General features: G+C 37.7%; 2 protein-coding genes across 5 annotated transcripts in view; one reads left to right on the top strand and one right to left on the bottom strand.

Annotated features, from left to right (window-relative positions):
• Positions 1 to 14,693, top strand: part of coq6 (coenzyme Q6 monooxygenase) — a 30,881-nt gene extending 16,188 nt beyond the window's left edge. Inside the window, exons 6-12 of the mRNA XM_043697081.2 lie at positions 239 to 346; positions 473 to 535; positions 1,946 to 2,053; positions 3,616 to 3,818; positions 6,033 to 6,148; positions 8,217 to 8,383; positions 8,812 to 14,693. Coding sequence (XP_043553016.1) covers positions 239 to 346; positions 473 to 535; positions 1,946 to 2,053; positions 3,616 to 3,818; positions 6,033 to 6,148; positions 8,217 to 8,383; positions 8,812 to 8,841 — 795 coding nt within the window. The 3' untranslated portion in view covers positions 8,842 to 14,693. The remainder of the gene's footprint in view (positions 1 to 238; positions 347 to 472; positions 536 to 1,945; positions 2,054 to 3,615; positions 3,819 to 6,032; positions 6,149 to 8,216; positions 8,384 to 8,811) is intronic.
• Positions 11,813 to 14,724, bottom strand: part of entpd5a (ectonucleoside triphosphate diphosphohydrolase 5a) — a 61,236-nt gene continuing 58,324 nt past the window's right edge. For all 4 annotated transcript variants that reach the window (XM_043697085.2, XM_043697083.2, XM_043697084.2 and 1 more), the window contains one exon: positions 11,813 to 13,729. In XM_043697085.2, the coding sequence (XP_043553020.1) occupies positions 13,643 to 13,729 (87 nt within the window). In that variant the 3' untranslated portion in view covers positions 11,813 to 13,642. The remainder of the gene's footprint in view (positions 13,730 to 14,724) is intronic.

A 14,724-nucleotide genomic window follows, 5' to 3' on the forward strand; every position in this document is an offset into this window, starting at 1 on the left:
CCATACTGTATTTCATTGTGCACATTGAATGAACTGATTAATTGTCATAATTATCCCCAAATTAAATCTACCTGTGATGTATCAATAATGTAATGTCAAAAGTCATCTAAAACATATGGAATAGAGGACCTGGGTTGCGGGAATAATAACTAATCACATCCATGGTGTTGATGTAATTACTGTTTTCTGATTAGTTAAGCTTGACTACATTAAAAGGTAATATCTTTCATCCAAATAGATTGGTGCAGATGGTCCAAACTCAATGGTGCGGCAGTCTGCTGGTATTCAGACTATGCAGTGGAAATACGATCAGTCTGCTGTGGTTGCTACCCTTCGCCTTGCTGAAGTAAGTAGATGACTGAGAATGTACTCGAACAATTGACAGATATCTGTGCAAGACTATTTAATTTGTGAATGAAGTGTGAGATTGTCATTGCTTCCAACTAATTTTTTCTTTCTTTTAAATCTTTAGCCTACTGACAACAATGTGGCTTGGCAGAGGTTTCTGGTGACTGGGCCAATCGCAATGCTTCCGGTACACTTCAGTTTCAATTTAAATTTACTTTCTGAACTATAAGATGCAGATTCTCTGAAACCATTGTATTAAAAAGTTTGTCATTAAGTCAGAGACCTTGGTTAAAATGTTCATGATTGCACAATCCTTTTATGAGTACTCAACATTGAATATATCATATTTGTAGCCCAGAAACCATTCATGACCTAACAAGTTAATACTATTGTTTGTTTTACATGATTCACCTCCTTGTAACCCCTTGAACTTATCCTTTTATTCCTTTCTCCCTCTTATGTTTATCTAACTTTCCCTTCAATGCATCCATGCCATTTGCCTCAACTACTACTTCTGATCGTGAGTTCATTTTTAAGAAGTGTTTGAATCAATGCTTTCAGTGTAAACGATTTCTGAACAGAAAGAGGTTCAGATCCATCTAGTTTGCCTTCTACAGTTGTGCTGATCACCTGCAATATGGATAATGGCAGTTGTTCACTCCTCATTATAGTGACCAACCGGTCCAGATGTAAGACGAGGAAACGCCAGTAGTGGAGAACTTGGGAATGTTTGGACCCAAAGTCACCTGTTCCTTAAAAGCATGCTGCACTTAACCATCTGTCATGTCTTAGATTACTTTTCTATTCTGTTTGTATTTGAATAAATCCGAGTTCACAGTACACAAAAAAAAGTTATGGACAGCGAGAAATACTGGGAAAGTAGTTCAGTGGTTCCTGGTCACAAAGGTTGGTGAGATGATTCTTTTGCTGATCATTAGGATGCTTCCACTGACTTGTAAGAGGCAGGGGGTGGCTGGTTCACTTATGAAAGGTCTCTAATCAATTAAAAGTCACAACTTATAGCAACAGCTGAAGGAAAGATAAAGGTTTTCTTCAAACCAAAAGTGCCTTTTATTGCAGAGAGCTGCTGAGCTGGTGCTGATCTGAAGGTTTCTCTGCACGCTATTCACTTACTTGAAGACTAATCACAGAATTGTTGGCAGGCAGAAGATGTTTGTCCTGTAACTGGTCTCTAGTCTACAAAGTAATCTGCTACTTGTTGCCAACTAAAGTTCCATTTGTACACAACCCTTTTATGTCTTTAACCAGTTCGTCTTTAACCATTGCTATAACCAACCCACAGTCGTGCAAGCAGTATTCACAATAAGTATAAAATTATTTGCATTCAAAGCAGGCAGCAACCTTTCGAATCCCTAGTTTTAAAACAGTTTGTTCTTCATTTAAGTCCCAGTTTTAAAAAAACACCATGAAAATAAAAAGACATGATCTTTATAATGGACATTGCAAATCAATTCTTATGGGAGCTGTTACCAGCTGTAAGTGACTAATTTTGGGCAAAGAGTGGGGTGCATTTTAATATCATTGTATAAGAATGATTAGGTCTGACTAATGCAATCCTTGAACTTTGTCTCTCTAGCTGTCTGATAATCTCAGTTCCTTAGTGTGGTCAACTTCCCACCAGCATGCATCTGACCTGCTCAGTATGGATGAAGAGACATTTGTGGATGCCATCAATTCAGCTTTTGTAAGTGAAATGTGAAGATGGGGCTACTAGGTGCATAGTTGAATTGGGATGTTGCACATTGGATATTGGTCAATGCAGAGTTCAGGCAATGTTCATCCATGAGAGAAAAGAATAAATTAGACTTGCTGTTTGCGCTAACTCTGGAATGCCAATGCACATCGTCGAGCTCTAATGCCTATCTAACTGTCTTATTATTAGTGCTGGTGAGTAGGAACGCTGTCTGCCTAACTTCCTGCTGTCACTTTTTTTTTCACAGTTGTAAGTCAACATCTAAATTATTTATGTAAGCATTGAAATCTTATAGGTAAGTAGCTGTTTTTGAACACGTAATTGGAAGTTCTGGCTAATAGGTGACACTATGAAGTAATTTCTGAAGACTGCCTGTTTTGCTGTTCACTTAACAATTAAACAGCGCAGGACGATGAGCAATTCATCAGCAATTATTTATACTTGGACCATTCAGAGTAAGGTGATAGGATGGGTGAAGGCATTGAATTGTTTAATCAGCAGTGATTATATTGAACGACTAGGTCTTTTGTGAGGCTCAATGGACTGAAAGACGTACTCGTGTTCCTAAGTTCTGATATATATTACTTAAAAGTCAATATTTACTGTAAAGACTCTGAAATGAGAATCTGAAAGCAAAATTTCTCTTTCAAGACCGGTTAGAAAATTGAGGGAAAAGAAATTGAAACTTCTGTTGCTGTGAATTTTTAAAAAAACACATTCAAGTGATCAGATTTAATGTATTAAGTGGATTTCTGTGAGGCTATGCTTTGCAAACCCATTCCCTACTGCTTTACAGCGGAGGTATGCTTATTTTTTCTGAATTGCCTGGAGTTCTGCCAGATGTGAATATTCTTCTGCTATGAAAGCAAGCTGGAGACTTGATTGAAACAATTAAATTTTTTTCATTTTCTATGCTTGCTCATTTACTCATGCTGCTGTGTTTCTACTAGACTGGCAGCCTCCAGCACTTGTGTCCTGACAGTAGGGTCCATGCGTGATGGGCTGCTTGCCCAAGGGGGAGTTAGTGAGCGTTATTGCTAAACTGGATCTGCCTTTCCTGGAACATTCTTTGACGTTAGTCATCAATACCTTGTATGGCTTTCATTTGGCTCTGCTACATCACTGTAACAAAATCAGCAATTTACTATGCAGAAAACTGTTCAGTTTTATTGTAGTTCACCAGGGTGGTGCTCATAAACTTGGGTGTTGGATAGCTGGTTTGTGATGCAAAGTGTTGCCAAAAGCATGGGTTCAGTTCCTGTATTAGTTGAAGTCACCATGTAAACTCTACCTCCTTGACCCCTCTCACATCTGAGGCTTGATGACCCTCAGGTTAAACTCAGCATCAGTTGTCTCTTTAATGAAAGAGCAGCCCTATTGTCCTCTGAGACTATGGCGACTTTACTTCTATTATTGAGTAAATATTTAAAACAAACACTCAATTTGTACTAATTGCAATATGATAATATTTTGATTTGTCATAAAATGGTGCTAAAGTTCTGATCTCTGCAAAACGTAAATGTTTATTGATATTTTGACTTTCTTTTTTGTAGTGGAGCAATGAGAATCACTCAGAATTTATTGACACTGCAAGCTCCATGTTAAAGACAGCTTTAATGTTCCTGATGCCATCTGGCACATCGGTACGTCAGCTGCCACCAAGCGTGGCTCACATTGACCCAAAAAGCAGGGCTATGTTTCCACTTGGATTGGGTCATGCCACGAAGTATGTTAGACCACGTGTTGCTCTCATTGGGTAAGATCAATTCCCTATCCCTACCTCCTACATTGTGACCCATCTGAGATCGAAAGTCTGGGAAGCCAACTTGTGTGCTAGTATTATCATTGGGAGGTGTCCCTTTGAATGCAGCAGGCAACTATTTGATCCTTGTACTGTGGCCCTTTTGACAGGACAGTAGAAACCTGAAGCTGGCTTTTGGAGAATTCTTGTATCTTACTGTTCACAGCAAGGCAGGTTGAATGCTGCAGATGTCTGCTCCATCCATGATTGTGTTCTCATGTGACCTTGCAAACACACTTAGCTTCCCTAGGTTCTGGAATTTTCTCCTTCAGCCTCTTTCCTTTTAAAGAGCTCCTCAAGAAATCTCCTTAAATGACTCAGTGTGTTTGATAATGCTCTTGTCAAGTGTCTTAGGATATCTTACTATATAAACAGTATAACTTAAATGTAAAACAAAGAACTGCAGTTGCTGGAGATCTTAAACAAACAAAACACACAGGTATTGCTGAGAAACCCAGCAGATCTGGCCACATCTGTGGAGTGAAAACAGAGTTAATAATTTGAGTTCAGTGACCCTCCTTCAGAAGTTCTGAGGAACATTAACTCTATTTTCACAATTTAAATGTAAATTGCTATTGGTCAGTGCAAATTTAAACACATGCTATTGTTAGTGGAGCAAATTAATGGGCTGAATGGCCTATTTCTGCTCCTACATTTTATGGTCTAAAAACCACGTCTCAAAATCAAATTTTCGCAAAATTCAAGAGTTTCTTTTTAAATTCACTCGTAGTATGTGAACGTTGCTGGCGAGCCAGCATTTATTGCTGTCTTTGTTATTATTGCTGTGAGCTACAAATCTTCTCAAAACTCACTAAAATTTATTACTGTCCTTGAGAAGGTGGTGGTGAGCTGTCACCTTAAACTGCTGCAGTTCCTGTGCTGTCGGTTGATCCACAGTGCCCTTAGGGAGAAAATTCCAGAATTTTGACCCAACTTCAAGTTTTACTGAGGGTTTGAGAATGCCCCGTTTGAAAGGTTGATGGAACTTCAGCAGTAACCTTCCATAGAAAATTGTATCTCTGTTTAACTTGAGAAGCCATAGAAAAGAATGGGAGTAATTGGTAGTTCTGCTGAGCACAGATGCAATGGATCAAATAGTCATCTTTGCTATACCATTCCAAGTTTTATTTGAGCCGCAAGTGCCAAAATTGTCATTGGAGAAACTAATTAAATAATTAATATAATGCTATGATGCAAGGAGCAATATTAGTGTATATAAGGCTGATTAAATGGGTCTTGGGTTTACAAAGCACTCATAGAATGTGTCTCAACACTTACACAATCAATTAAATTAATTTTGAAAGATGAAAATGTCATTGGATTTCGGATCTTTTCATGACCTCAGGCCATGCCGATATGCATTGAAGCCAGTGAATTTTTTAAAAACTATGGGCATTACTGTAATATAGGAAACAGAACAGCCAATTTGATAACAGCAAGCTTCCTCAAACAACCATATGCTGTGGACAAAGATTTAATGAAAGGATATTGTTTGGGATAAAAAGTGTCATTGGGTTCACTTGAGAATGAAGATGAAAATCTATTTCATGTCTCATCAGAAAGATAATACTTCCTGCATTACGTCATTCCGTCACTGTTGTGCTGGAATATTAGCTGAGACTTTTATGCTCATATTTGGATTAAGACATGAACCCACAAGTCTCTCAGGCCAGAGAGGTACAAGTGAACCATGGCTGATGATTTTGAAGTTGTTAGAAAACACACTGCTTTCTGAAAATAAGAAACTGCACCATCATCAGGCCTACTCAGATGAATAAACAGTTAATCTGTTTTCGCTATTACAGGTTGAGAACTGTACAGAGATATTCTAATGTTAGTTCAGCTCCTTTTGTGGGCTTCAATAATTTTGATTAGTTAGCTTTTATAATATCATTATCTGTTGGGAGAATAAAAACCCTTTTCAATATGCAAAGTGACAAATCCAACAACGTTGTCCTGCTAAATAAACATGCACTTTTTGCATAATTTAAATAGTGTGCGGAAAGGTCTGAGTATTATATTTTGATTTTCCTTTCTCGATTGGAAATGATGAAAGTAAAATCTGGTTGTCTTGATATGACTGGATCCTCCTCCTAGTGACTTGGTAGGGAAAATTGTTTCATTGCTTAATAAGTATTCTCTTAATTTGTAATTTCCTTCCTTTTATAGGGATGCTGCACACAGAGTTCACCCATTAGCAGGGCAGGGAGTCAACCTGGGTTTTGGGGATGTTGTTAGTCTCTCTCAACATCTCAGCGAGGCAGCCTACAATGGCAAAGACCTAGGTAGGAGAATCTTTGTCTCTGGCTAGTTTAACTGTAAATGGGGTCATTTTTGGTGATGAAGGCTGGTTTTTTTAAAAAAAACACTAGGTTCTCTTTCTAAGAATTCTCACTTTAATGCACTCTGTGTAGACTTTGCAAGTTTTCATCCTGGATATCCCATTTGGGTTCTCATTCCTATAATTTACATGACTACTTCCTTTTCTGACCCACTCATCTGCCAAGTGAAGCTGATTGTGAGCAGGTAACCTCCTGAGGTCGGAGGTACATGTGTGTGATTGGTATGTCTTCACTCTGCTCCCAAAACCTGGCTGATTGGCTGAGGAAAGCATTATAGCTTTGTCTCAGTGTTCCTCAAGGCATTTATGACCAAATACAGCATTCTGGTGAACCAGTATTTAAAAGCTAGAAATAATTGACCTCGGGCTACCATAATTGTACACCTCCAGAGTCAAGATAATCTTGTGCCTGATGTTCCTCCCTATTAACATTGCCCACTGCCAGTGGATAGTTGTCAGAAATGCTGGCTTTTTCTTTATAAATCTCCCACATCCTAGCCATGGATGCTGATGCCATTTTCAGTATTCAAACTGATACCAGCTCAGTACAGATCAAAAATTGAACCTCGCCTTTGATAACAGCATGAATATTGGTAGTGTTTTAATCTATCTCAGCAGTTCAGAATTGCAGCAGTTCAGAATTGAACAGGAAGTGGACTCTATTGTGTCTGCATCAACTGTCTGAGCATTTTAACCTGGTGCCAATGTCCTATCCTTTCCTGTTTTTTTTCTGTCGGAAGGATGTTGTGAAACTTTAAAAGCATTCAGAAAAGATTTCAGGATGTTGCCAGAGTTGGAGGATTTGAGCTATGGGGAGAGGCTGAATTGGCTGGGGCTGTTTTCCCTGGAGCGTCGGAGGCTGAGGGGTGACCTTACAGAGGTTTATAAAATCATGAGGGGCATGGATCAGATAGCTGGAAATTTTTGTTGCAAATGTTTCGTCCCCTGTCTAGGTGACATCCTCAGTGCTTGGGAGCCTCCTGTGAAGTGCTTCTGTGGTGTTTCCTCCGGCATTTATAGTGGCCTGTCCCTGCCGCTTCCGGTTGTCAGTTTCAGCTGTCCGCTGTAGTGGCCGGTACATTGGGTCCAGGTCGATGTGTTTGTGGATGAGTGCCATGCTTCTAGGAATTCCCTGGCTGTTCTTTGTTTGGCTTGCCATATCATGGTAGTGTTGTCCCAGTTGAATTCATGTTGCTTGTCGTCTGCGAGGATGTCACCTAGACAGGGGACGAAACTTTTGCAACAAAAATTTCCAGCTCGGCAAACAGAACCACAACAACGAGCACCCGAGCTACAAATCTTCACCCAAACTATGGATCGGATGAATAGACAAAGTCTTTTCCCTGGGGTGGGGGAGTCAAGAACTGGAGACCATAGGTTTAGGGTGAGAGGGGAAAGATATAAAAGGCACCTAAGGAGCAACATTTTCACGCAGAAGGTGGTGCATGTATGGAATGAGCTGCCAGAGGAAGTGGTGGAGGCTGGTACAATTACAACATTTAAAAGGTATCTGGATGGGAATATGAACTGGAAGGGATTAGAGGGATATGGGCCAAGTGCTGGCAGGTGGGACTAGATTGGGTTAAAATATCTGGTTGGCATGGATGACTTGGACCGAAGGGTCTATTTTCGTGCAGTACTTCTCTAATACTCTAAATAATCAGCCACTGCTCTTTGAATGCCTCAGTTGAATGAGTAATTCATCAAACTGCTTTTTTAAGCAGTTATAAAGAATAAAACAACTCCTTATAGGCTGAATTTTCAGCTATATCATGGGGGGGCGTTTTATTCTTTGATGGAATGAGGGTATCACTGGCTAGGCCAGCACTTATTGCCCACCCCTAATTGTCCAGAGGGTAATTAGATATAATCTGCTATATTGTCCTCAGACTTTTACTTATAATGCTTTACAACTTATTTATCTAAGCACCATTTAACTAATGGAATTGAGTTGACTGCTCTGCATTTTAACCACTGCCATCATCAACCATTGTTTCCTCTTGTTTATCTAGGGTCTACCAACCACCTCAATGCATTTGAAACAGAGCGTCAGAGACATAATCTCCCTGTCATGGCTACAATAGACCTGCTGAAAAGATTATATTCAACTAAAAGTATACCATTGGTCTGTCTGAGGAGTCTTGGTCTGCAGGCAACAAATGCATTTGTACCTATTAAGGTAATCAGTTTATTATTTGTAAGGATGAGAGTTATGGAATAACACACATTAGGATACCGAATGATTTCCACTGGTCTATTAATTGGTAGGAATTGACAGCTAAATTTGGTTTGACATTAGAAACAAGGAAGAATGGAGTATGCATTTTCATGGGGGTTATCAGAATAAGCATTTGCTTGTGGACTCTGTTAATTTAATCAGTACTTGAATGATAAATACTAAAAGGTTTAGAAAAAGGGTTAGTTGTTTCAGCCAATGTTGCTCTTACATAACTCAGTGGCCATTGTAAAATTACATTGACAGAAACCTGGGAGCAGGGTCATGTGCTCTCACTTCAAGGATTTTTTTGTTTTAAACAAAGTGTTATAATAAAACTGGCTTGGATTATGTTTGATATTTTATTAATAAACTTTTTCCATTATTTCCAGGAGCAAATCATGGCATTCGTCAGTAGGTGAATCGTATTTCGCACCTATCTTGGATTTCTTCTATCTTTGGAGGATTGCAAATTCTGGCCACTAGGAAACTTTTTATTTGAATTCCTGTTGTTCACTGTAAAGGACTGATTTGTTATATTTTCTAATTTATTACATTGGAATGGAATACATAGTATAGTACAAATCAAATATTTACTATCAAATTCCTTGTCAGCTTGCATCCAAAATAGTGTGCCACAGAACAGTGAACAGCATGGATGGTGAATGGTACAAGAAATCCAAAAATAGTCAGAATGACCTCATCGCCCACTCACTGGTGAAGTTTGTTTGTGGTTTGTGACAGTCCAATGCATGGTTAAATCTTATAAAGGAAAGTACAAATTAATTCAGGCTGATGAATCATAACATGTGATTGAAAAGAGAGAAGCCGCCTGAATGCTTAAATGCATTGAATTGTTACGCTGTAGAGCAAAATGTACACTCTGCTATCATTTTGTTTATGGGAAGGGACTCTGCAACTTGTTTTGTGTGAACAGTATGCACAGACGTCAGATCGTAGTGTACATTGAACTATCACTGTGTTTCAAGAAATCTGAGCCTCTTGTATCTGATGCAGTCTGGGTCTATCAGGGTAAAGATAAAGCAGAGAAAGCAAACCAAGAGATACTATAAGAGTTAATTAACACTTACAAATGGTATTTTTATAAAATAAGGCCAAAATAGTGAAATTACATATCAGAAATAAAAGTAATACTCATGTTTTGTGATTTGTAAACTTTCTAATTTTGATGTAGATACATTGTGAACTGGTATTGCAAGTGGTGTCTTCAGAATTGAGGGATCTTTTGAAGTGAATGGTCGCAAAATAGCAGGATTTCTAAGTCAAGTTTGCAAATTAAGCAAATCTTTCAGATGTTTCCTGGGTGAACTCTGGTAGTCATGTGCTATTTGGCTCAGACCATCAGTGAACTTGGGTATAGATTGATTCCTGAAGAAGGGCTAATGCCCGAAACGTCGATTCTCCTGTTCCCTAGATGCTGCCTGACCTGCTGCGCTTCTCCAGCAACACATTTCCATCTCTGACTCCAGCATCTGCAGACCTCATTTTCTCTTTATAGATTGACTTTCCATATTTTCCTACTATTTTTATTGGAGCAGGATGCAATTGCTTCCAGAGTTCTGATCTCAGAGTGCTGTGAATTTTAAAATCCAGCTTAATGTTTTCATGAATACAGTGAATTGTAAGAACTGAACCGATGAAAATCTTATTTTGTCAGTCAGTTTTAAAAAAAAAAATCAGCTTATGTTGGTACCTGTAAGTAAATTACCTGCAGTTGTACTCCAAGGGCATATTCAGTGTCCTTTTTTAATATAAATCACTATAAATACTATTATTTTAGTACAATACTAGTTGGTAATTTAACAACCTGATTGCTAACGTTTAGTTAGTCTTAAGACATTTTCTTGCCAAATATTAGTTTTTCCCCTGAACCATTTTTTGATTTTGATTTGATTTATTACCTAAGTACGGTCAAAAGTTTTGTTTTGTGTACTGGACAGGCAGATCATATCATACAAAGTGCATTAGGGTAATAGAACAGAACAAGGAATAATGTTATGACGGCAGAAAAAGGTGCACAGAGTGAGATCAACATTAAATTTAAAATTTGAAAAGTCCACTTGTAAGTCTAATAACAGCAGGGAATAAGCTGTTCTTAAATCTGTTTAAGCTTTTGTATCTCAGAGGTTGGAAGAGATTTCTACCCCATTAAATAATTTTGGAATCAACAGGGTTTTGATGTTGCTGTGCAGTGACAATCTGCTGTAAAGAGTGAATTAATTGCAGGTTTTCTTTTGCCTTATTTTAATCAAGTACATTTATGTTCAACACGTATGCATTGATTGACTTGAATTCACACTTCAGTCTCAAGTTACACATAACCCTTGTCAGTTTCTCCACTTATTTTACAAACTAAGCCATTGAATGATACTTTAATTTAGTTAGAGGCTCCCACCAATTGTGATGTCTTTCCTTTATTTATATTGTATTGTGTAACTATAGTGGGAGGGTCAGTAGTTGTAGATGGCTGGTACATTATGCAAAGTGATGGAAATGGGGTGGATTCAATCCCTATAACAGCTAATTATCTGTATTTTTAAAAAGTACTAATGTGAAAAATTAATTAACTTAAATTTGACAAATCCCTAGAACCTAATGATCTTTGCCCTTTCATTTCTTAAAATGTTATTAATTCAGAAATGTAGTGACATGGTATTTGAAAGGATGGAGAGAGAAAAAAGGGGAACACAGACTACGAATAGACCTGTAGCCTGACGTTAGTTATAGGGAAAATGCTAGAATCTATTATAAAGGATATGATTGTGCTATATGTAATCCTGTGTGCTTCAATGCATGATAGTGTTCCCACCATATAGAGCTCTATTCCGTCAGGATTAAAGATTAATGTTGATCATCTTCGCTGCATAGTCTACCAGAAGCAATGTCTGCCAGTTGGGGCAACACCATGTTGCAAAACAAACAGCATATCTTTAGCATCCTTACCAGTTTCATTGAATAAGATTTTGTTTAAAATAAAACCTATCCCTCCATTTCAAGACGAAAGTATTGTCAGTAAAACAAGAATGTTCCAGCTTTGTCTTTGGTTTGCAAAAGTGAATAATCAGATGCAGAAACTAAGTATATTTTATTAAATCTAGATGTATTTCAAGGGTAAACCAAGTGAGTAGCTCGTACAGGTATTTTATTTGAACAGGTTAGTTTTAAATCATGTTATGACACACTGCTGAAGCAGATGGGACTTCAGCCCAGGTTTTCTGACCCAGATGTACTGACACCACTGCATCATAAGAGCTTCAACTGCTGTAGATAAGTTGAAGTTGTCTGTCCTTCAGGGATTGTGGAGCTGCTTCTAAATGTGGCTGATGTAGTAGAAAGGAACGAAAAATAGCAAGAAGCACGCATACTATTCAATAATCATTTAATTTAAAATATCTGTTTAATTCATGATAAAAGTTTAAACTCATCTGATAAGTTTACACCATAAGATCAGAGTATTGAGAATATTCTGTGTAGATGTCCTGAATTCGTCAATGAAATCACTGCAAGTGAATATTTTATATGAAATCATTTTTACAGCCATCATGCAGTTAAATACACTTGTGCAATATACATCATTTTTGAATAAAAGCAGCAAAGATTTTGTTCCAGGAGACAAAATATAGCCACAAGGTTTTGGCACATGGCAGACAGAGAGAGAGAGAATCTTACATGACTGCTAACAAAGCTCTCCTACTTTCAGTGAGCGTTTGTTGATTAAAAGCTAGACTGAAAATGAAACCACTTTGATCAGAGATGTTTAAATTGCTGAGACAGTGACTGGGTAAGAGAATCTGATGAGCCATACCCAATATTTATAGGTCTTCTGATCTATACAGCTGGCTAGTGTGAAACTAGCTCTTGGCACAGCATTTACCAAAAACGCCAGTCAAATTTGACAGCTTTCAGGTACACTTTCGATTACTTGACATAAACTAGTTGAATTTAAATGTTTCTTTTAAGTTACATAATTTTAATACCTGATTAGTCTGATTTGTTAGTTACTTAAAATAGCAGTACAAAACATTATTGTAATCTGAAACCTGAGTGGCTTTATTAACAACATCACACTGCTCCAGCTTGTCATAGATTTGAAACTTGTAAGGAAATTATGTAACAGAGATCAAAGTCTGGTTAAGGCAGAATTTTGTACCACAGTGATTTGAACCCATTGAAATTCAAACTTATCCAAGAGCTAAATTGACTTCCAAGGTGACACATCTATTACAGTCACAATTAAAAATTAACACATTTGTGGTATTTGAGTATCTCCCAATTACTGCTTAATTACTTTATATTTCCACTCCCTACCATCTCCAAATAATTTAATATCAGATGCTGGTCTCCTGGCAAAACAGGTTCAAGTTAAAAGTCACTAGGAGGCATTCAAGATCAGTTGAGGATAACAACTTCCCATATTCTTGAGGTTAAAATGCCAATCCCTGGCTCCCCCACTACTCTTTATTTGCTCATACAACCAACGCTGGTTCTAATAAGAAGATTTAATGTTCTCGTGCTCCTAAGTGAATAAAAAACATTCCCACCAGCTTTGAAAGCAAGCTTCTTCTAAGATAACCCTACATCTGGAACTAAATTTGGAGTGAGATTTAATTTGAGTAATTTTTAAAAATCTAGGCATGCTATCACTAACAGTAATCAGGACATGTTTAAAAATATCTACTGTCATTGAAGGTTTTGAGCTGATTTACATCAACATCTTATAGACTTTTGTTACAGTGGGAGCAAGCACCAACCAAATTAAATTGTTAATACTGAAAAGTATTTAAGTATATCAGAGTTTCTCTGCAAGTCCAGTAGAAAGATCATTTCATGATTACTGCCCGATGTGATGTTTTGGTATTGAGCATTTCCACATTCTTATGGCAATTCCATCGAAGGTATATTTTTGAAAGTCTTGATGTTGATTTTATTTTTCTGCTTAATTTATCAAAGAGGAGTCAAAAATATAGCAATATAGCATAGCTTCCTCCCCATCCCTAATTAACTAACCACCTCATGAAACAATGAGAGACTCTCTCGAAGGGAGCACATCTCTGACTTGTTTTCAGTGAATGGAGACCAGTTTGGAGTTGAAGTTATTTTTTCTATATGCAGATAGAAATCAGTGCTCAGACTTTAAAACAGTAGCAATCATGTGACTCACTGCCCCATAAATAAAGTGTCTCATTAGATTTGCTTTACAATTCACGCAGTGCTCCTCAGTGACTGGATGAGGTGGAATGCTGCTCCTAGTGCCCAGCTAGTTTCAATATTATTGACTTTCTTGGCCAGCTGTGAAAATAATAAATGCAAGAATGATAAATGCTATAATACAGTAAACATCAATCTTCAGCAAGCCCAGAAAAGACTGGGACAGAATTGAGAGGGAAGTCACAACAACAAACATAAGATTTTACTTCTAGGATGGTAGTCTTCCAATAGTTGGACTTCCTACTCGACCACCGAATGTCAGCAGAAACCTCAGCCCCGTCCTCTCCTAATCCAACATCACCCGACCCCCTTGTCTGATCCTAATAGATACCTTGCAAACATTTAACATGCCTAATCTCTGTTTGTATTCCCAGCTACACCATGGAGCAATGTGCACTACTGAAACTACAAGATCCACAGAACAAAGTGTCAATAGCACTTGAGATCAATTACAAACTAAAATTATTTATTTCGTTGGATGCAATGCCAAGATGGTTTTAAAACTTTAAAAGCAGAATTTTATGTCCTCCAAGTTCTGAAGCAAGTTTGCAGATGGAAACCATAAATTTCTACTTTTAAGTTTTAAACCAATGATTTGGAGGAGCTGGTGTTGGACTGGGGTGTACAAAGTTAAAAATCACAACACCAGGTTATAATCCAACAGGTTTAATTGGAAGCACACTAGATTTCGGAGCGCCACTCCGAAATCTAGTGTGCTTCCAATTAAACCTGTTGGACTATAACCTGATGTTGTGTGAGTTTTAACTTTGTAAAACCATTTGAGGCATTCTAAGAAAAAATAATTTTAGTTTGTAATTGGTGTCAAGTCCCTTAATATTCTTGATTAATAAGGATATCAAAGGTTACATAGAAAAGGCAAGAGAATGGGGTTGAGAAACAGCAGCCATGATCAAATGGCAAAGCAGGCTTGATGGGCCAAATTGCCTAGTTCTGTTCCTATATCTAATGGTCTTTAAAAAGTTTTACACTGTTATAAGTTGTACTGAATTAGCGATGACTTGGAATAAACAGAAGATAACTTTGACAGAGATTTTAGTTTATTCTTTGGGGTTACC

Source organism: Chiloscyllium plagiosum, unplaced genomic scaffold (genome assembly GCF_037043375.1).
Source record: "Chiloscyllium plagiosum isolate Xiang-an unplaced genomic scaffold, Cpla_swu_hap1 HiC_scaffold_8, whole genome shotgun sequence".
Classification (NCBI taxonomy): domain Eukaryota; kingdom Metazoa; phylum Chordata; class Chondrichthyes; order Orectolobiformes; family Hemiscylliidae; genus Chiloscyllium; species Chiloscyllium plagiosum.